General features: G+C 46.6%; 1 protein-coding gene across 1 annotated transcript in view; it reads left to right on the top strand.

Annotated features, from left to right (window-relative positions):
- LOC119963845 (dedicator of cytokinesis protein 2-like) overlaps nt 1-21,887 on the top strand; it is a 1,353,280-nt gene that overhangs the window by 199,602 nt on the left and 1,131,791 nt on the right. Inside the window, 3 exon segments of the mRNA XM_038793193.1 lie at nt 8,769-8,917; nt 15,162-15,297; nt 18,535-18,689. Coding sequence (XP_038649121.1) covers nt 8,769-8,917; nt 15,162-15,297; nt 18,535-18,689 — 440 coding nt within the window.

The raw sequence follows: 21,887 nt of genomic DNA, 5'->3' as shown, positions 1-21,887 counted from the left end.
ATCATAGGATTTACAGTGCAGAAGGAGGCCATTCGGCCCATCAAGTCTGCACCGGCTCTTGGAAAGAGCACCCTACCCAAGGTCCACACCTCCACCCTATCCCCATAACCCAGTAACTCCACCCAATACTAAGGGCAATTTTGGACACTAAGGACAATTTTAGCATGGCCAATCCACCTAACCTTCACATCTTTGGACTGTGGGAGGAAACCGGAGCACCCGGAGGAAACCCACGCACACACGGGGAGAACGTGCAGACTCCGCACAGACAGTGACCCAAGCCAGGAATCGAACATGGGATCCTGGAGTTGTGAAGCAATTATGCTAACCACAATGCTACCATGCTGCCTTGAACCCCTGCAGTACAGGTGCTGTTCTCTGTTCGAAGAAAACGATTCCTGTTATTTTATTTCTTCATGATATGGGTGTCACAGGACATTTTTATTGCCCATCCCTAATTGCCCTTGGGTAGGTGGTGATGAGCCACCTGCTTGAACTGCTGCAGTCCATGTGGTGTAGGTGCACCAACAGTGCTGTTAGGAATGGAGTTCCAGGATTTTGACTCAGCGACAGTGAAGGAACGGCGATGGTTCCCATGCATTTGCGGCTCTTGTCCTACCAGTTTGGAAGGTGTTGTTGAAAGTATCTTTGTGAGTCACGGGCAGCACGGCCGTGTAGTGGTTAGCACAGTTTCTTCACAGCTCCAGGGTCCCAGGTTCGATTCCCGGCTTGGGTCACTGTGCGGAGTCTGCACGTTCTCCCCGTGTCTATGTGCGTTTCCTCCGGGTGCTCCGGTTTCCTCCCACAGTCCAAACATGTGCAGGTTCAGTGAATTGGCCATACTAAATTGCCCTTAGTGTCCAGAAAAATATTGGGTGGGGTTACTGGGTTACGGGGATAGAGTGATGGTGTGGGTTGGGTAGAGTGCTCTTTCCAAGGGCAGGTGCAGACTTGAAGGGCCGAATGGCCTCCTCATACACTGTAAATTCTATGATTCTAAGATTCTATGAGTTGCTGCTGTATATCTTGATGATGGTATACACGCTGCAGTGGTGGATGGACTGAATGTTGATGGTGGTGTATGGAATGCAAATCAATTGGATTTTTTTGCCCTGGAGAGTGCTGAGCTTCCTAAGAGTTGGACTCTGGAATGGTTCCCACAGATTGGAGGGTAGCTAATATAATCCCCCTTTTCAAAAAGGAAGACAGAGAGATAACAGGGAACTATAGACCAGTGAGCCTAACGTCGGTAGTAGGGAATTTGCTAGAGTCCATTATCAATGATTTCATAGCACAGCATTTGGAAAGCAGTGGTGTAATCAGACAAAGTCAGCATGGATTTATGGAAGGCAAATCTACTAGCATTCTTTGAAGATGTAGCCAGTAGAGTTGACCAGGCAGAACTGATGAATGTGGTTTATTTAGACTTTCAGAAGGCTTTTGATAAGGTCTCGCACAGCAGATTACTATGTAAAGTTAAAGCACATGTAATTTTTTATAATAATCTTTATTGTCACAAGTAGGCTTACATTAACACTGCAATTACTGCGAAAAGCCCCTAGTCGCCACATTCCAGCACCTGTTCGGATATACTGAATGACAATTCAGAATGTCCAAATTACGGGTAGTGTCTTGAGATGGATAGAAAGCTGGCTAGCAACCAGGAAGCAAAAAAGTTGGAACAAATGGGTCTTTTTCTGATTGGCAGGCAGTGAATAATGGGGTACCACAGGAATCTGCGCCAGCACCCCAACTGTTCACATTATATATGAATGATTTGCATGAGGGAACTAAATGTATTTTCTTCAAATTTGCAGATGGTACAAAGTTGGGTGGGAGGGTGAGCTGTGAGGAGGATGCAGAGATGCTTCAGTGGGAGTTGGACAGGCTGAGTGAGTGGGCATGTGTATGGCACGTGCAGTATAATGTGGATAAATGTGAGATTATCCACTTCGGTAGTAAAAATAGGAAGGCAGACTATTATTTGAATGGGTGTAAATTGAAAGAGGTGGATACTCAGCGAGACCTTGGTGTCCTCATGCATCAGTCACTGAAAGTAAGCGGGCAGGTACAGCAGGCAAATGGAATGTTGGCTTGCACAGCGAGAGGATTTGCATGCAGGAATACTGCAATTGCTTGGGCATTGGTGAGACACACCTGCAGTTTATCTGAGGAAAGATGTTCTTGCTATGGAGAGACTGGTTTACCAGGCTGATTCCTGGGATGGCAGGACTGTTGTATGAGGAGCAACTAAGTTGGTTAGGATTATATTCATTGCAGTTTGGAAGAGTATCGATGAGATCTCCTCTCACTGATACAATGTTTTTTTATAATTTAAAGTATCCAATTCATTTTTTACAATTAAGGGGCAATTTAATGTGGCCAATCCACCTACCTAGCACATTTTTTTTGGGTTGTGGGGGGCGAAACCCACGCAAGCACGGGGAGAATGTGCAAACTCCACACGGACAGAGACCCAGAGCCGGGATCGAACCTGGGACCTCGGTGCCGTGAGGTAACCGTGCTAACCACTTGCGCCACCGTGCTGCCCGATACAATGTCAGCAATTCAGCAATGGAATTCCATTGAATGTCAAATGGAGATGATTGGACTCTCTCTTGTTGGAGATGGTCATTTTCTGGTAAGTGGCACCAATTTCATTTGCCACTTATCAGTCGAAGCCTTAATGTAGTCCAGGTCTTGCTGCATATGCAAGTGGTTCTGAATATTGCGTAATCATCAATGAACACCCCCACTTCTGACCTTATCAGAGAAGAAATCATGGGAATCACAGAATCCCTAAAGTGCAGAAAGAGGCCATTCGGCCCATTAAATCTGCACCAACCCTCTGAAAAACCAACTGGTCTAGCCCCCCCCCCCTGCTCTCAGGAGAAAGTGTAAACTCCACACAGACAGTGACCCAAGGCCGGAATTGAACCGCTGTCATGGTGGGCCAGGAGCCTGTGCCTGAAGGCCTCTGGGAGATTAATCTGGTGACATTACTGCGACACCAATATCATCGCCTCTCCTCCCTTTCCATCTAACCAATGTGTTGCACCACGGGTTTTTGAAAGGGATACGATTTTAATTGCTTAGTAAAGGCTATTAACCAGATGTGCAAGCAACATAAGCCATTGAAATGGATGGTTCTAAAAATGGCCAATCCTCAAGATTTTCAGTTTGGATGAGGACTGAGAAAGATTATTCTGAAGTGGGGGAAGGAAAAATCCGTCATCGTGTACAGGTTAACCACGGGTTGCCTCAGTTTAAGGGCAGCATGGTAGCGCAGTGGTTAGCACAGCTGCTTCACAGCTCCAAGGTCCCAGGTTCGATTCCCCGCTGGCTGTGTCACTGTCTGTGCCGAGTCTACACGTTCTCCCCGTGTCTGCGTGGGTTTCCTCTGGGTATTCTGGTTTCCTCCCATAGCCCAAAGATGTGCGGGTTAGGTGGATTGGCCATGCTAAATTGCCCGTAGTGTCCAAGAATGTTAAGTGGGGGGTTACTGGGTTACGGAGATAGGGTAGGCTTGAGTAGGCTGCTCTTTGTAAGAGCCGATGCAGACTCGATGGGCCGAAAAGCCTCCTTCTGCACTGTAAATTCTATGATTCTATGATTTGAGACCGCCAACAATAAGCAAGGGAATGCAATTCAGCGACAGTGAGCTGTTCAAGACCACTGAGCTTTTATCACTTAACATCATTATTCCCCTTGTTGTGCAGGGTTTCAAAATTATCGACACGAGAAAGAAAGCCTTTTGTTCAAAAAAAATAATGAAATTCACAGCCCCTTAAGTGCTTCTTCACAAAAAGGCCAATTAAAAACGTAATGTAAGAATTAGTAGGGAGAAGTGTTTCCGAGGCAGTAGCTGCCCTGTTCTCTAATAACTGATTACAGCTAGAATGACATACTGAGACATGAATATCAGCTTAATTAGTGCTAAGAGCTTAATTATAACTTTTGCCTCGCAGGCAATGTGAGAAGGAATTTTTGAGGTAATTTGCAATTCTGACTTTTATTTCATGAGGTGATATTAATGCATCTGCATTTCTGATTCACTTTTACGGAGAGTCATACTTAAATTAAATGAATCTCACGTGCTGCTACAGTCATTGGCTTAAGGGATGTTCCAGCGTTTTGGGCTGCTTTATTGGATTGGATTTTACAGCCAGTAACAAGGCAACAGCCCTCGCGCTCACCTCAAGGAGAGCGCCAGGTTTCCTATGGCACGAATTTCCCCTTTCCTGACAGCTGTTTACGTCTGACACCAAGTCAAGGGGATCTCCAATCATCCAGCAGCAGCGATGTCACAGGCAGAGTGAGTAGCCAGTCAAATTGATGTATTCTCACAGACAGAAAATCAGGAAGCTGATTATCCTTCTCTCTTAAGCCAAACTTTCGGAGAGTAAAATTAATGTTCATGGGCCCATCCTACCGAATGGGAACAGTCTCATCGCGCGTGCGATTAGCCAGGTGTTTCCCGGTGCTCGGAGCGCAGAGAAACACCATGCCATCAAAGAGCCATTCCGGTAGATCGGGGGCCTCAGTGGGGAATGCGCGGCCAAAGTCACACTTAGCCACGTTTTCTGCACTGAGGAGCTCCATTCACCGGAACTCCTCAGTGCACAGAGAGATCGCGTCCGGATCTCCTGACCCCTCCCCCCCCGCCCCGAACCTCCTCAAGACCCAACTCACCCATAAGGGGGTCCTCGGACCCCGCCCCTGCGCCCACACAGGTCACCTATCGTGCATAAAATGCCAGTTTGCAACTTTGGCAGTGCCAGCCTGGCACCCAGGCAGTGCCCCACTAGCTAACAGTTCCACCTGGGCTGCATGCCAGTGCCAGGGTGCCACCATGACAAGAGGCAGGTACCTCACGGCCTCCGATCCCCTGGAAGACCCCCACAATGACATTCTATCTGGTGCACATTTGTGGAGATCAGCACTGAACGCTGCTCGCCCGAGATCCCCAAGGCGTGGAGGTTAGAACCCATAGATTTGCCAGAAAGTGATCCCGCCCACAATGGATGGGATTCACTTGAGAGGCGTGGCTAGGTGGGTAGATCCCGGAAGAGGAATCTCCCAGCATTTAACGGGCCACACTGATTTTTGAGTGCAACGAGGCTGGTTGATTTCGCCCCATGATTGGTTTAAGATAGAGGACGTGATCTAATGGAAAAGTTTCTCAGTGTCATTTGTGATGGGTGTTGCTGGGAGTTTGACCCCGGCTCTGTCGGTAAGGTCCTTACCGCTATCTGACCATTTTTCTGGGCCTTGAGGAGCTTCTCCCCAGTCAAGCTCACACTTTGAATTATTTTTATCACTGGGGAGCTGAACCCACTGGCCAAACCAGCTCCTCAGAGATTGGGCCACCATTTTGAAAGGGTGCCTCGATCGCTAAGTGGGCTTGTAGGACCTCCACACCCCACACCCATGGACAATATCACCCCCCACACACATGGGCATAACCCCACTGTCTCCCAAGCGATAACACCCACTAAATGTTTCTGAGGACTCTCCATTTCCAGGCCTTCCCAGGCCCCCTTTCAGACCCCCCTTTCAGGATCCCCATCCTTCACCCCCCCCCCCCCCCCCCCCCCCCCCCCAGCATTCTGGAGGCCCCTTCATCCCTGCCCTTCTCGCCCGCCACCCTTCATATTCCCTTCCACGTTCTTTTTAGGGGCTTGGCCACCCTCAGACCATGACCCTTGGCAGTGCCATCCTCGCACATGGGCACCCTGGCACTGCCACTCTGGCACCCTGCAGTGTTTCTACTGGCTTTGTAATGCCACCCGGGCACCCTGCACTGCCACTCTGGCACCCTGCAGTGTTACTGCTGGCTTTACAATGCCACCCTGCACTGCCACTCTGGCACCCTGACAGTGTTACTGCTGGCTTTACAATGCCACCCTGCACTGCCACTCTGGCACCCTGGCAGTGCTTCTGCTGGTTTTGCAATGCCACCCTGGCACCATGCACTGCCACTCTGCCACTCTAGCAGTGATTCTGCTGGCTTTGCAATGCCAGCCTGCACTGCCACTCTGGCACCCTGACAGTGTTACTGCTGGCTTTACAATGCCACCCTGCACTGCCACTCTGGCACCCTGACAGTGTTACTGCTGGCTTTACAATGCCACCCTGCACTGCCACTCTGGCACCCTGGCAGCATTTCTGCTGGCTTTACAATGCCACCCTGCACTGCCACTCTGGCACCCTGGCAGCGTTTCTGCTGGCTCGACAATGCCACCCGGGCACCCTGCACTGCCACAGGCACCCTGCACTGCCACTCTGGCACCCTGGCAGCGTTTCTGCTGGCTCGACAATGCCATCCGGGCACCCTTCACTGCCACTGGCACCTTGCACTGCCACTCTGGCACCCTGGCAGTGTTTCTGCTGGCTTGACAATGCCACCCGGGCACCCTGCACTGCCACTCTGGCACTCTGCAGTGTTTCTGCTGGCTTTACAATGCCACCCTGCACCCTGGCAGTGTTTCTGCTGGCTTTACAATGCAACCTGGGCACCCTGCCCTTCAATGTCCTGGGCGATCCCACAGGTGCCGCTCCACCTGCTCCATATTTGTGTAGGCCAGTACCAGCATTGCTGGCTGGGGTCTCCCTGGGGAGGAAGGTAGATGTCGGAAGCCCGTTAGATCCCGGTCAGCACGCCAAAGCAGGTTTTAAACCGACGCCTCGCAGTTAGATTTTGCGAGGTGTGCTGGCTGTCAGGAAGTCTGTGGGAGGCCTCTCCCGTCGTCCCAGCCACGTCGCGCTCCCATTCAGGTGCAAGGTGGCCAGCAGAGCGGGCCGAGAGGCTTTTTTATTTTGTTCATGGGGATGCGGGCCTTGTTGACAAGGACAGCTTTTATTGCCCCTTCCAATTGATCTTGATCACAAATTTCAAAAAAGGCAGATGCTGATGGTTCGATTATGTTGGAGAAATTTGACATTCCACCAATATAATTTTCAGGGCCAGTGATGATGTTTAGCAGTAATTATGAAAATTTCACAGATGCAGCTTTCCCAAGGTTATTTAACAGCGAGATACAAAGATGAAAAAAGCTATTTTCTTTGTGATTCACAGATTGCTTTGGGATTGGGGTCTGGATGACTTTAGTAGTGCGTCCTCTGAAGGATCAGAGAAATACTGAGAGTAACTTCTGGATTTCCACGTTATTTTGCATGTGCAGATGCCAGAAAATGCTATAGGTTTTCATGGATAATGCTGATAGTTTCACTGTTGTTACCGTCTGAGTTATTGTTACAGAAGTGTTACACTACATAATGCAGCATCACTTGACCTGTTACCAGTCTGCCCCGATACTGGTATGAAATCCCATCCTGGTTTACACCCTGGGTGGTTACACAATAGCATATTCTCTCTTAAAACAATGTCACATCAGGTAAAATATCGCAGTCCTGGTCTTCTCCTTGCAAATGACTTTGCACCCTCGATGTTCGTTTGTCAAATCCATTTACGGGATGTGGGTGTCGTTGGCTAGGCTGCACCCATTGCCCGTCCCTAATCGCCCCTTGAGAAGATGTTGGTGAGCTGTCTTCTTGAACTGCTGCAGTCTCTGAGATGTAGGTGCACCCACAATGCTGTTCGGGAGGGAATTCCAGAATTTTGACCCCGTGACAGTGAAGGAACGGTGATATATTTCCACGTCAGGATTGTGCGTGGCTTGGAGGGGAACCTCCAGGTGGTGCTGTTACCAAGTATCTGCTGCCCTTCTCCTTCTCGGTGGTAGTGGTCATGGGTTTATAAGGTGCTGCCTAAGGAGCCTTGTCGAGTTCTTGCAGTGCATCTTATAGATGGTACACATGGCTGCTACTGTTCGTTGATGGTGGAAGGTGTGAATATTTCTGGAAGGGGGAGTATCAAAGTGGATTGCTTTGTTTTGGATAGTGTCAGATTTTGCGAGGTGTGCTGGCTGTCAGGAAGTCTGTGGGAGGCCTCTCCCGTCGTCCCAGCCACGTCCTTTTGCTGGAGTGTTATTGGAGCTGTACTCATGCAGGCAACTGGTGAGCACGGTAGCATTGTGGATAGCACAATGGCTTCACAGCTCCAGGGTCCCAGGTTCGATTCCGGCTTGGGTCACTGTCTGTGCGGAGTCTGCACATCCTCCCTGTGTGTGCGTGGGTTTCCTCCGGGTGCTCCGGTTTCCTCCCACAGTCCAAAGATGTGCAGGTTAGGTGGATTGGCCATGATAAATTGCCCTTAGAGTCCAAAATTGCCCTTAGTGTTGGGTGGGGTTACTGGGTTATTGGGATAGGGGGAGGTGTTGACCTTGGGTAGGGTGCTCTTTCCAAGAGCCGGTGCAGACTCGATGGGCCAAATGGCCTCCTTCTGCACTGTAAATTCTATAATTCCATTGAACTCCTGACTTGCGCATTGTAGGTGGTGGACAGGCTTTGGGGAGAGAGGAGGTGAGTTGCTCGTCGCAGGATTTCCAGCCTCTGACCTGCTCTGGTAGTCACAGTATTTATATGGCTAGTCCAGTTTAGTTTCCGATCAATGGTAGCCCCCAGGATGTAGATAGTGGGGGTTCATTGAATGTCAAGCGGTGATACTGTATCATCCTGAACTGTATGCTGTACTTCAGATGGGGTCTCACGAAGGTTTGATAAAAAGCTTAGAATAGCGTCTCCAATATTCGCTTCTGTTCCACAAGACAAAGGTGTCCCCTTTTAACCCTGGCATGCTAGCCAGTTACGATATCCAGTCACAAAGGCACTCATTAACCTATGGTTTGCCTCTGGGCTTATTTCAGACTGGTCAGATTTCCAAGTTTCGGCAAGTTACCTCGATGATGTGCGACTTAATGGAGAGGAGATCCCAGCTCCTGTCAGGAACACTGCCGCAGGATGAACTCAAAGAACTGAAGCAAGAAGTCACCACGAAGATAGACTTTGGAAACAAGTATGTTTGAAGTCTGCATTTTCACAGTTATGGCTGTTCGATGTGCTGGAGTGTATTCAGCTCATGTGTGTTTACAATCCCACTACGGCAAAATTCAAAGTGTGTTTAAAATATCTGAATTTTTTTTTAAAAAAGCTGTCCTCGGTAAAAGTGATCGTGAAACTGTTGGATTGTCGTTAAAACTTCAGCTGGATCACTAAAATCCTTTTGCGGGAGTAATGCAATCTGTCACCCCAACCTGATCAATCCCACACCCCTATTTTTACACTTAACTGCAATTACAACAAACTGTTATTGAAACAGGAGTAAGTCACTCAAACCTATTGTGCTGTTCAATCTGATCATGGTTGATTTGTATAGGAACATAGGAACAGATGTAAGCCATTCAGCCATCAAGCCTGCTCCGCCGTTTATTACGATCATAGCTGATCGGACACTTCAATGACTTTTACACACACTGTCCCCATAACTCTTTATGTTATTGTTAATCAAAATTCTATTAATCACTGCTTAGCGCAGCACGGTGGCGCCGTCGTTAGCACTGCTGCCTCACAGCACCGAGGTCCCAGGGTCGATCCCAATCCTGAGTTACTGTCCGTGTGGAGTTTGCGCATTCTCCCCATGTTTGTGTGGGCTTTACCCCCACAACCCAAAGATGTGCAGTGTAGGTGGGTTGGCCACGCTAAACTGCTCCTTAATTGGAAAAAATGAATTGGGTACTCTAAAGTCAGAGGCTTTTTCCCAGGGTAGAGGGGTCAGATAGTCAGAGGCTATTTCCTAGGGCAGAGGGGTCAATTACTAGGGGGCGCATCTTTCAGGTGCGAGGGGCAAGGTTTAGAGGAGATGCATGAGGCAAGTTTTTTACACGGAGGGTAGTGGGTGCCTGGAACTCACTGCCGGAGAGGGTGGTGGAAGCAGTGGCAATAGTGATGTTTAAAGGGCGTCTTGACAAATACATAAATAGGATGGGAATAGAGGGAATCGGACCGCGGAAGTATAGCAGATTTTAGTTTAGACGGGGAGCATGGTAGGCGCAGGCTTGGAGGGCCGAAGGGCCTGTGCTGTACTTTTCTTTGTTCTTTGTAAATTTATTTTCAAACAAAATCACTGCTTTAATCATACTCAGTGACTGAGCTTCCACAGCTCTCTGGGGTGGAGAATTCCAAAGGATTCGCCACCCTCTGTGTAAGGAAATTTCTCCTCAACCAAGGGAAACATCTTTCCTGCATCTACCCTGTGTATTCCTTTGAGTATTCAAGACGCGAGAGAATACAGGCCCACTTTGCCCAATCTCTCTTCATAAGAAAGTTCAACCATATCCTGGAACCAGACTGGTGAATCTTTATTGCACTCCCTCTATGGCAATAATGTTCCTTCTGAGGTAAGGGGACCAAAAACGTGCACAGTGCTTAATACATTTACCTGACTTGGCCCCATACCCTTTTATGTCCTGGGCGAGCAAAATTCGATCTCTCTCAATTTAAACTTATTCATTGAGCCCACACCTATGGCTTTTTCTGTGTGAGTTCCACACTTCTACTAATCTTTACATAAAGAACATCTCTCCCAAATGGCCTGGCTCTCATGTTAAGGTTATATACTCCCAGATAGCGTGAACATGGAGAGGATGTTTCCACCTGTAGGAGAAACTAGAACCCAAGGGCACAGTCTCAGAGCGAAGGGACGATCCTTTACAACAGAGATGAGGACGAATTTCTTCAGCCAGAGGGTGGCGAATCCAAAAGATGCTGTGGAGTCCAAGTCACTGAGTTCTTTAAGTCAGAGATAGATAGGTTCTTGATTATTAAGGGGACCGGGGTTGTGGGGAGAAGGCAGGAGAATGCGGATGAGAAAGGTATCAGCCATGATTGAATGGCGGAGCAGACTCAATGGGCCAAGTGGCCTAATTCTGCTTCTATGTCTTATGGTCTTATGGATGTGGAACCCGCTGCTCACGAGTATGGTGTAGGTCGAGGATACGAATGATTGGAAAAGGAAAAAGGACTGTGGGTCTGTACTCGTTAGAGTTTAGAAGGATTAGGCAGGATTGTTTTGAAACTTACAGGATACTGTGAGGCCTGGATAGAGTGGACATGGAGAGGATGTTTCCACTTGTAGGAAATACTTGAACCAGAGGACACAATCTCAGGCTAAAGGGATGATCCTTTAACACAGAAATGAGGAGGAATTTCTTCAGAGGGCAGCGAATCTGTGGAACTCTTTGCCGCAGAAGGCTGTGGAGGCCAATTCACTGAGTGTCTTTTGAGACAGAGATAGATAGGTTCTTGATTAATAAGTTATGGGGTTATGGGGAGAAGGCAGGAGAATGGGGATGAGAAAAAGATCAGCCATGATTGGATGGTGGAGCAGACCCGATGGGCCGAGTGGCCTAATTCTGCTTCTATGTCTTTTGGTCTTGAGTCTTATGGTCTAAATGTCCTACAGACAACAACGTCCAAGTTCATCTATGCTGATGGCATCTGTTGTGCCACCCAAGCTCCATCCTGGATGGAGAATTCTGGACCAGAACTTTAGTGAAGACATTGAAAAGTTGATGAGCCAAGGCAGCACATGATACCTTACGGTAAATCACTTTCAAACAATATCCAGTGTATTCTACCTCCACAATGCCAGTGCCAAAACAGAACTGCATATATACATGGATGGTCAGAGACAAAGAGCATGATCCCATGATAGTGACTCGAGATTGGATTCTGCCCTTCTGGGAACCTTTGAAGAAAACAGCAGCAAAGGCGGAAAACAGGAACAACCTATTAACCAAAGTTGCTGTATCTATATGGGGACTGCTGCCACAACACTTCGGACCACAATCCTTTCCTAACTCACTCCACAGCAGTGTACTGTGCACCTGTCTAGTGAAGGTCATCTCACACATATCATGCTGACACTCAGTTGAATGGCAACAATAGAAATCATAATTGGAACTCGTCGCTCAAAACCCCGCCCCTGGCTTCCTGTCCTCACAAACATCTCTCCGCCACATATCACCGACTGACAAAAACCCAAAAGCTGCTGAAACCATATGTGCTGCACCTCACTTACCCACTCCATCATGAGTTGTCCAACCCACCTGCCTTCTATCTCGGAGACCCATATAGAGCTCCCGTCCTGAGCACAGTCTGCCAGAGGAGACGATTTGGATTGAGGAATGGGAAACAGTGGAAGTTGCTAACAAATTCTTTGTGACAAACCCCATCTGTCATATGGCTTTGAGCTACACCGGCAAAAGTGGCCCTTGCTAAGCAGGTTCAGGGCAGGAGAAGGGCCCTTTGCAGCCAACCTCTACCACTCAGCCCTCAGTACAAACCCATTATGCACTTGTGTAAAGACACAAACAATGCTGCATGTTACCAAGAAGCGGACAAATCACATTGAACTCAGCAAATGAGGAAGCTATTGCTTGGTCGGGGATTTACGTCCACTAAGTAAATAAGACAGATTTAGGTTGATTTTTGATTGACAAGTGAGTCAAGGTGTCTGGGGGGCAGACAGGAAAATGGAGTTACGACCACACTAAAGCAACCATGATCTTAATGGCAGAGCAGACTCAAAGGGCCAAATGATCTTTTCATTAGTCCAATTTTCCGATTGGGCTTCTCCACTTGCTGAATTTGGAAGTGTGAAATTTAAGGTACAGAGCACGGTTTTATGTTGTGTACTTGGTCTATCAACACACTGGGATGTGGGGTGGGGGGGGGGGGGGTTACCATTGATCAGAAGTTTAACTGGCAGCATGGTGGCACAGTGGTTAGCACTGCTGGCTCACAGTGTCAGGGACCCGGGTTCGATTCCGACCTTTGGCGACCGTCTGCGTGGAGTTTGCACATTCTCCCCGTGTCTGCGTGGCTTTCCTCCGGGTTCTCCGGTTTCCTCCCACAGTCCAAGGTTGGGTGGATTGGCCATTCTAAATTGCCCCTTAGTGTCCAAAGGTTAGGTAGGGTTACAGGGATGGGGCAGGGGTGAGGGTCGAGGCAGGCTGCTCTATCAGAAGCTTAGTGCAGACTTGATGGGCCGAATGGGTTACAAATGACTGCTGGGATTCTATATCAATATTATCGTGACAAGAGCAGGTCAGCAACTGGGAATTCTGCAGCGAGTTTCTCAATTTCTGAATCCCCACAGCCTTCCCACCATATGCAAGGCACAAGTCACCACAACCGATGCACGGTTGCTGCAGTGTGCATCACCTACAAGATGTACAGCAGAGTCTCACCAACGCTCCGTTAATAGCAACTTCCAAACCCGTGATCCCTGGTACCTAGAAGGCCAAGGGCAGCAGATGCATGGGAACATCACCACCAGCAAGATCCCCTCCCCACAAGTCGCACACCATGCTGACTTGGAACTATATCACCGCCCCTTCACTGTCAAAATGCTGGACCTCTCTCCCTAACAACACTGAGGGTACCCACACCTCATGATAGCAGCGGGTCAAGGAGGCGTTGCACAACCACCTCCTGAAGGGTAATTAAGGGATGCCAGCCCTTGTCGGTGATGCTCACACCTTGCGAAATAATTTTCACAAATCTGTGTAAGATAACTGACCAACAGAGAGCGTAACCGTCTGGAATTGATTATTTAAAAAAAATAGATTTAGAATACCCAATTTTTTTTTCCAATTAAGGGGCAATTTAGTTTAGCGTGGCTAATCCAACTACCCTGCACATCTGTGGTTGCTTGACTAAACCTGATGGCCACTTAAGTTACAGTCAGCTCCATGCATTTTTAGAAGGGGCATTTTGTGCTGATGTGAGTTTCTGTTCTGTGGGATTGTTTAGGAACTGGAGGAGACGATTGATCTATCAAGCTTGTCCCTCTCTAATTCCTGTTCGTCATGGTGTTTAGAATTTCCAGGTGGGGCATGGAAACGTAGAAAATAGGAGCAGGCCATTCGGCCCTTCAAACCTGCTCCGCCACTCAACATGATCATGGCTGATCCTCCATCTCAACACCACACTCCTGTGCTCTCCTCATACTCCCCAGCACCCTTTATAGGCTAGAAATCTATCTATTTCCTTGTTAAATATTTTCAGTGATTTAGCCTCCACAGCCTTCTGTGATCGAGAATTCCACAGGTTTACCACCCTCTGAGTGAACATATTTCTCCTCATCTCAGTCCTAAATGGCCTACCCGGTATTCTGAGACCGTGGCCCCCTGTTCAAGGCTCCCAGCCAGAGGAAATATCATCCCTGCATCCAGTCTGCCCAGTGTTTTTTGGACACTAAGGGCAATTTAGCATAGCCAATCCACCTGCACATCTTTGGATTGTGAGAGGAAACCGGAGCACCCGGAGGAAACCCACGCAGACACGGGGAGAACGTGCAGACTCCGCACAGACAGTGACCCAGCAGGGAATCGAACCTGGGACCCTGGTGCTGTGAAGCCATTATGCTAACCACTATGCTACCGTGCTGCCCAAAGGTAAAACGCCAAAATCGATGATGACCATAAGGGAGGGCTGACTAGTGTTGATTTAACTTGACGATGGCTGCAAGGTGCAAGGTTATGAAGGCAATGCTTTCATGAATAACCTCAGTCGGTGCAAGAATTGAACTCACGCTGCTGGCTTCGCTCCGCATCACAAACCAGCTGTCTAGCTAACTGAGCTAAACCAGCTCCTGTTTCAATGAGACGTATTGGCAGTTGTGGATTGTGAAAGGTGATTTGGGGGGGGAAGCAGATGAGTAGAGGAAATCTATTGAAACGCTACTCAATTCTCAAAGTGCCTTAATTTCTGGTAAATACATGGAATGGAAATTGGGCAGGTTCTTCAAGGAGTGGGCATTTACTCGATCAGACTCTCTGTTAGTGAAGACAAAATGTTTAATTCAAAGATGTGTAGTATCAGTGCGAAAGGCAAAGTAAGTTTTATCAGAGCTTGAATGGTCTTTTCTCTATATTATGGAAGCTACGTTTGGCGAAGGGATGATTAATATTACACAAGCGAATTACTGTGGATGCTGGAATCTGAACTAAATGCAGATAATGCTGGAAAATCTTAGCATGTCTGACAGCATCTGTGCATAGAGAACAGAGATGTTTCAAATCCGGAACTTCATCAGAGCGAGAGAGATAAATATTAATTTGAGTAACATCTGCCCAAAATATGGAACTATGAATGACGCTCAAATCTTCCGTGGGTGATTGTTAATTGCCACTTTGCACGTCTGCTCTCATCTAACTGGCATCATTGACATCACTAACTAATTTTGTGTATTACAGAATGCTGGAACTGGATCTTGTAGTTCGAGATGAGAATGGCAATATTCTTGATCCAGACCAGACAAGCATCATCAGCCTATTCCGAGCGCATAAGAAGGCTACTCTGCACATCACAGATTTAATGAGGGAGGAAACGGTAAGAGGCCAATCTTGATGATTAACAATTATTCCTTCTTCATGCAATGCATTAGAAGTAGGATACACTTGTCAACAACTTTGTGCTCTCTGACTGGACTCCTGAAGCCATGATAGCAATTAGAGATCATTGATCTGAAACGCTAACTATTTCTCTCTCCCACAATGCTGCCTGACCTGCTGAGCATTTCCAGCATTTTCTTTTTTTATTACACTAACCATAGTGTTGTGGGCCAGGGTTTAGAGAACCCCAAAGTGTATCATGGAGTTCACCCGATCCACAACTTTTAATAGATTATGGATACTCGGCAGGTGTGATGCAACAGAAATCTACAGTACTTTTTATTAAAACACTGTTTATTTATGAAACCAGTTAACACTTTACAAACCCACAGTAAACATCTTAACAACTATCAACACCAATAAATCCCCCAAAGAATACAGTACTCTATACGTAACTCTTAATCTTTCCATGAAACATCCATAAGTCAAAAAAGAACCCTTTTTCCAGGCCAATCCACCTAACCTGCACGTCTTTGGACTGTGGGAGGAAACCGGAGCACCCGGAGGAAACCCATGCCGACACGGGGAGAACGTGCAGATTCTGCACAGACAGTGACCCAGAGGGGAATCGAACTTGGGACCCTGGCGCTGTGAAGCCACAGTGCTAGCCACTTCACCATTTAGATAAAAGTCTGTTCTGACTTTTAGGTCCAAAGGAAAAGACCTCATATTTTCCTACATTGAAACCCATGAATCACAGTTTTTCTCATTTATTCTAACTTATTAATATCTCTTTGTGTTCATATGCTTGCATCTACTCTGCTCCTGGAAAACTTGGATATGTGGCTTTCCCTCCCATCATCTGTGTCATTAATAAATCTGGTAAATAGTTGATGCCCCAGCACAGATCCATACACAAGTGAGCATCTGCCATCTGGAGCACCCGTTGTCTCCACTCTCTGTCTACCTCTGTTCAACCAGTTTCCTAAATGGCCACTTTAATCCCATGAGCATCAATTTTAATCTCTCATGAGGACTTTATCAAGTTCATTCTGGGAGTTCAACTGAATATAATTCTTAGACATTCCACTGTCCACCTCCTAAAAACAATCAATGAGATTTGTCAGACATTACTCCTGCTGGCTCTTCCTGTAATCAGCTGAAAATTTTTAAGTTGTTAATTGTAGACTCCAGTAATTTTCCAACAACGTACGGAAGCTCAAGAAATTTGGCATGTCTGTATCGACTCTCACAAACGTCTACAGATGCGCAACAGAGAGCATCCTATCCGGCTGCATCACACAGCCTGGTATGGCAACTGCTCAGTCCCAGATCGCAAGAAACTGCAGAGTGTGGTGAACTCAGTCCAACGCATCACACAAGCTTGCCACCCTCACATTGATACACCTCCTGCTGCCTCAGGAAGGCAGACAGCATTATCAGAGACCCCTCCCACCCAGGCATTGCCTTCTTCCAGACCATTTCATCAGGCAGAAGGTACAGAAGTCTGAAGACTCGCACATCCAGACATAGGAACAGTTTCTTCCCCACAGCTACAAGACTCCTCAACGACTCCCCCTTGGACTGATCTGTTCCATGTAAGAACACTATTCACGATGCCTTATGCTGCTCTTGCTCATGTATTTGCTTTGTTTGGCCCCTTGTTCCACACTGTAACCAATCACTGTTTGTCGATGTATCATTTGTCAATGATCTCTGTTGATTATTCTTTTGTCTGCTATATACGTACTGTGTAAGTTCGCTCGGCCGCAGAAAAATACTTTTCACTGTACTTTGGTACATGTGACAATAAATCAAATCAATCAACATATATTGGGCTAAATGACCTATAATTCCGTGGTTTCCCGCTGCCATCTTTCTTAGATAGCAGAATAACTGGGGCTGGTTTAGCTCACTCGGCTAAATCGCTGGCTTTGAAAGCAGACCAAGCAGGCCAGCAGCACGGTTCGATTCCCGTACCAGCCTCCCCGGACAGGCCCTGGAATGTGGCGACTAGGGGCTTTTCACAGTAACTTCATTGAAGCCTTCTCGTGACAATAAGCGATTTTCATTTCATTTTCATTTCAACTTGCATAATTTTTAATCTAAAGCAACGGTTCCCTAATCAGGAAACATTTGAAAGATGCAGTGTTCTCACTTGAAGTGGGCTTTGAATGTCGACATAAATGTGTTCCTTTTATTATCAGTTTAAATTCAATAGAAGGCCTTGCGCGAGGAGCCTGCTACTGGGAGACGCTATGCCCAAAATGCACTTGAGGCAAGCTCTTCAACAGAGCTGGAAAGTCTGAGCGGTGTCACGTATAGCTAGACATGAATCAGTCAGTAAAGAAATCCATTTTAGAATAAACAAAGAGCTATTCTCTTAAATAGTTCCTCTTTGAAGGATCATCAACATCATCGCACAACCTCTGAGGAACTCTCATGTTTTCTTTGTTAGCAATGGTGTGAAGTGAAAATGCTTACATTTGCCAAGCTAAGGTTGACATAAAGAGTTTAACAGACAATCAATTATTCTTGAAGATTGGTCACTTATTTATTAGGGTGAAAAAGATGCAATTTATAAAAAAAACTGAAATTAAATAAATAACCAGTTCTGTGGTTTTATGGTGTTGGTTGAGGGACACATATTGGTCAAGACATTGGGGACAGCATGGTAGCATAGTGGTTAGCACAAACGCTTCACAGCTCCAGGGTCCCAGGTTCAAATCCCGGCTTGGATCACTGTCTTGCATCTGTTTGGAAAGAGCTTTGTGTTCCCTCCCCCCTTCATCATCGCCCCCATGTTTCAGCACAAGCTCACTTGCATTTAACCGGCACGGTGGCACAGTGCTTAGCACTGCTGCCCCACAGCGCCAGGGACCCGGGTTCAATTCCGGCCTTGGGATACTGTGTGGAGTTTGTATATTCTCCCCGTGTCTGCGTTTCCTCCGGGTGCTCCGGTTTCTATCCCACAGTCCAAAGATGTCCAGTTTAGGTGGCTAGCCCATGCTTTAGTGTCTAAAGATGTGCAAGTTAACTGAGGTTACGTGATGGTCCAGAGGATTGGGCCTAGGTAGGCGGTAGATGGGTTTGTCCCACAATGGGATGCTGATAATTCACAGTCTCAATCCACCCGAGTAACTCGATTTTAAACTAGTGAGAATGACCTTTGAAAACTTTGCGTCACATTTTTGCCAATAGTCTGATATTGTTTACCTTTCCTCCCTTTTTTCAGTATCAGAGCCAGAGCGAGTACAGCAGGTTTGTCCGTTTGACCTCTTCGCCCACAAACGCCCTTTTCATCTGGGTCCGCAATTTTGTCTGTAAAATTGGCGAAGAAGCAGAACTCTTCATGTCTCTGTACGACCCTCACGAGCAGAAGATAATCAGGTGAGAGGTTACAATTTGTTTTTCTTCCTCGTTCCCTCACATGCGGGTTTCACTGGTAGTATGGTCACTTTGAACGTCACTTGATACCTGGAGAAGGTGATGCTGCACCGCCTTCTTAAAGCAACTTATTTGCAATCTGTGGACCTTCATCTTGTGTTGTAACGGCTTACCTCAGATAAAGAGGATGCAAGGTCCACATACTTGGAGAGGTTGGTGGAGCTATACCTGATAAAAACTATCCAGCTAAAAACATGACACAATCCACGCTGGTGGAAATTTCCCTGTACTTTCCAACTCATTCACCACAAACATCGACAGTCTGGTAGCTCAGGCAGAATAAAGAGTAATCTCATAGAGAACCTTAATTTTACACATTCTGGTTTATGATGATGACTGGTATATTCAGAAATTGTCCCTTTCCTACTCATTTCACTGATACTGTTATCATTACAAATTTATAGTCACTGGAATATGAGGCTTTTCCTGGGAACAAAGCATTACTGGAGGCCCATCAATCCCACATACTGCCATCTTGGTAGCTGGATGATGCAACATCAAAGGACTTGCTGATTAATCGTAGTTTATTTTTCTTTATTCATTCATGGGATGTTGGTGTCGCTGGCTGGGCAGCATTCATTGCCCATCCCTGGAGGCATTTCAGAGTCAACCACATTGCTAGGGCAGCACGGTGGCGCAGTGGGTTAGTCCTGTAGCGTCACGGCGCCGAGGTCCCAGGTTCGATCCCAGCTCTAGGTCACTGTCTGTGTGGAGTTTGCACATTCTCCCCGTGTTTGTGTGGGTTTCACCCCCACAACCCAAAGATGTGCAGGCTAGGTGGATTGGCCACGCTAAATTGCCCCTTAAATGGAAAAAATGAATTGAGTACTCTAATTTTAAAAAAAAGAGTCAACTACATTGCTGTGGGTCTGGAGTCACATGTAGGCCAGACCAGGTTTCCTTCCCTAAAGGGCATGAGATCCTTCCCTAGGTCATGTGTTTCAGGGAGGAGATGCTCTGGCTGATTTTGCAATACAGCCCTTGGTCTGTAACATCGTAGGTAGCAGATTAGGACATATCTGCCAGGATAGAATGGCGGGGCAGACTTGATGGGCCGAATGGCCTAATTCTGCTCCTATATCTTATGGACATGAGTGATTCAGATGGGTATTTACAACAATCGGCAATAGTTTCATGGTCATCATTAGACTTTTAATTCCAGATTTTTATTCACTTCAAATTTCACCATCTGCTCTGGTGCCCAGAGCATTCCCCTGGGTCTCTGGATTACTAGTCCAGTGACAAAGCGTTACGCCACTGCCTCCCCTCAATCTCTACTAAATCCATGATCTCTACTGCCTTTTCTATTTTTACTATTGTTATAGGCCAGGTTTTAGAGGACCCCAAAGTGTATCATGGAGTTCACCTGACCCACAACTTTTACTAGATTGTGGTATGGGGAGCACACGGCCCACTCTACAGGTGTGGTACAGCAGAAATGGAAAAGTATTTTTTAAAGCAAAACAATGTTTATTCGATGAACTCAAGTTAACCTTTTTAAAACATACAGTGAACATCTTAGCAACCATCAATTCAAATACAACCCCCCCCCAAAGACTACAACACCAAGTAATCATTTAAGCTTTCCTTTTAACATCCATACGACTTAAAAATAAATAAAAACTTTAATGGAAGCACATCAGGTTAAAGTCACTACTGAAAACATTTATAATTCTGAATTCACCAAATGATTACGAGATAGTCTTTTCATGGCAGAGAGATCAACAGTACACCTGCTCTATCTGGCTTCAGCTCCAGCACTGAAAACGAAACTAAAACACACCCTGCAGCAAACAGCCTAAAACAAAAGTAAAAAGCTGACAGGCAGCCCAGCTCCACCCACACTCTAACATCGCCGCAGTAATACGAGCAGCCAAACATTTCTTAAAGCGACATTCTCATGACAATTCTGAATTTCTATCTGCCAATCTATTAACTAGGTCACTTCTTAAGGTAAATGGATGTTGTCAGACATTGTGGGATGAAAAATTTCATGAATATTTCTTGTTTCCTCATGTTAACTTTTCGCAAACCGGCTAATGTAAAGGGAATCTTCACAAAAGCTTACCATACCACTTTAAATTTGTGTCCATAGAAAATCTCACTCTTCAATAAATACTTGAAGAAAAATGTATGTTCGAGGCTGATATAGACAGATTTTTAATCAGTAAGGGAATCGAGGATTATAGAGATTAAGTGGGAAAGTGGAGTTGAGGATCATGAGATCAGATCAGCCATGATCTCATTGAATGGTGAAGCAGACTTGAAGGGCTGAATGGCCTGCATCTTATGGAAAGAAGTTTCAGGGCTCTGGGGAAGGAGCGGAAGAATGGGTCCAATTCGATAGCTCTACCAATAAGCTGGTATGAGCGCGATGGGCTGAATGGTTTTCTATTCCTTTGGTCCATAAGAACATAAGAACATAAGAACTAGGAGCAGGAGTAGGCCATCTGGCCCTTCGAGCCTGCTCCGCCATTCAATTAGATCATGGCTGATCTTTTGTGGACTCAGCTCCACTTTCCGGCCCGAACACCATAACCCTTAATCCCTTTATTCTTCAAAAAACTATCTATCTTTACCTTAAAAACATGTAATGAAGGAGCCTCAACTGCTTCACTGGGCAAGGAATTCCATAGATTCACAACCCTTTGGGTGAAGAAGTTCCTCCTAAACTCAGTTCTAAATCTACTTCCCCTTATTTTGAGGCTATGCCCCCTAGTTCTGCTGTCACCCGCCAGTGGAAACAACCTGCCCGCATCTATCCTATCTATTCCCTTCATAATTTTAAATGTTTCTATAAGATCCCCCCTCATCCTTCTAAATTCCAACGAGTACAGTCCCAGTCTACTCAACCTCTCCTCATAATCCAACCCCTTCAGCTCTGGGATTAACCTAGTGAATCTCCTCTGCACACCCTCCAGCGCCAGTACGTCCTTTCTCAAGTAAGGAGACCAAAACTGAACACAATACTCCAGGTGTGGCCGCACTAACACCTTATACAATTGCAACATAACCTCCCTAGTCTTAAACTCCATCCCTCTAGCAATGAAGGACAAAATTCCATTTGCCTTCTTAATCACCTGTTGCACTTGTAAACCAACCTTCTGTGACTCATGCACTAGCACACCCAAGTCTCTTTGA

The sequence above is a fragment of the Scyliorhinus canicula genome, chromosome 3 (genome assembly GCF_902713615.1).
Source record: "Scyliorhinus canicula chromosome 3, sScyCan1.1, whole genome shotgun sequence".
Lineage (NCBI taxonomy): Eukaryota > Metazoa > Chordata > Chondrichthyes > Carcharhiniformes > Scyliorhinidae > Scyliorhinus > Scyliorhinus canicula.
Note: the sequence above shows the minus strand (reverse complement) of the source record. Positions and strands in the feature narration are given on the sequence as shown.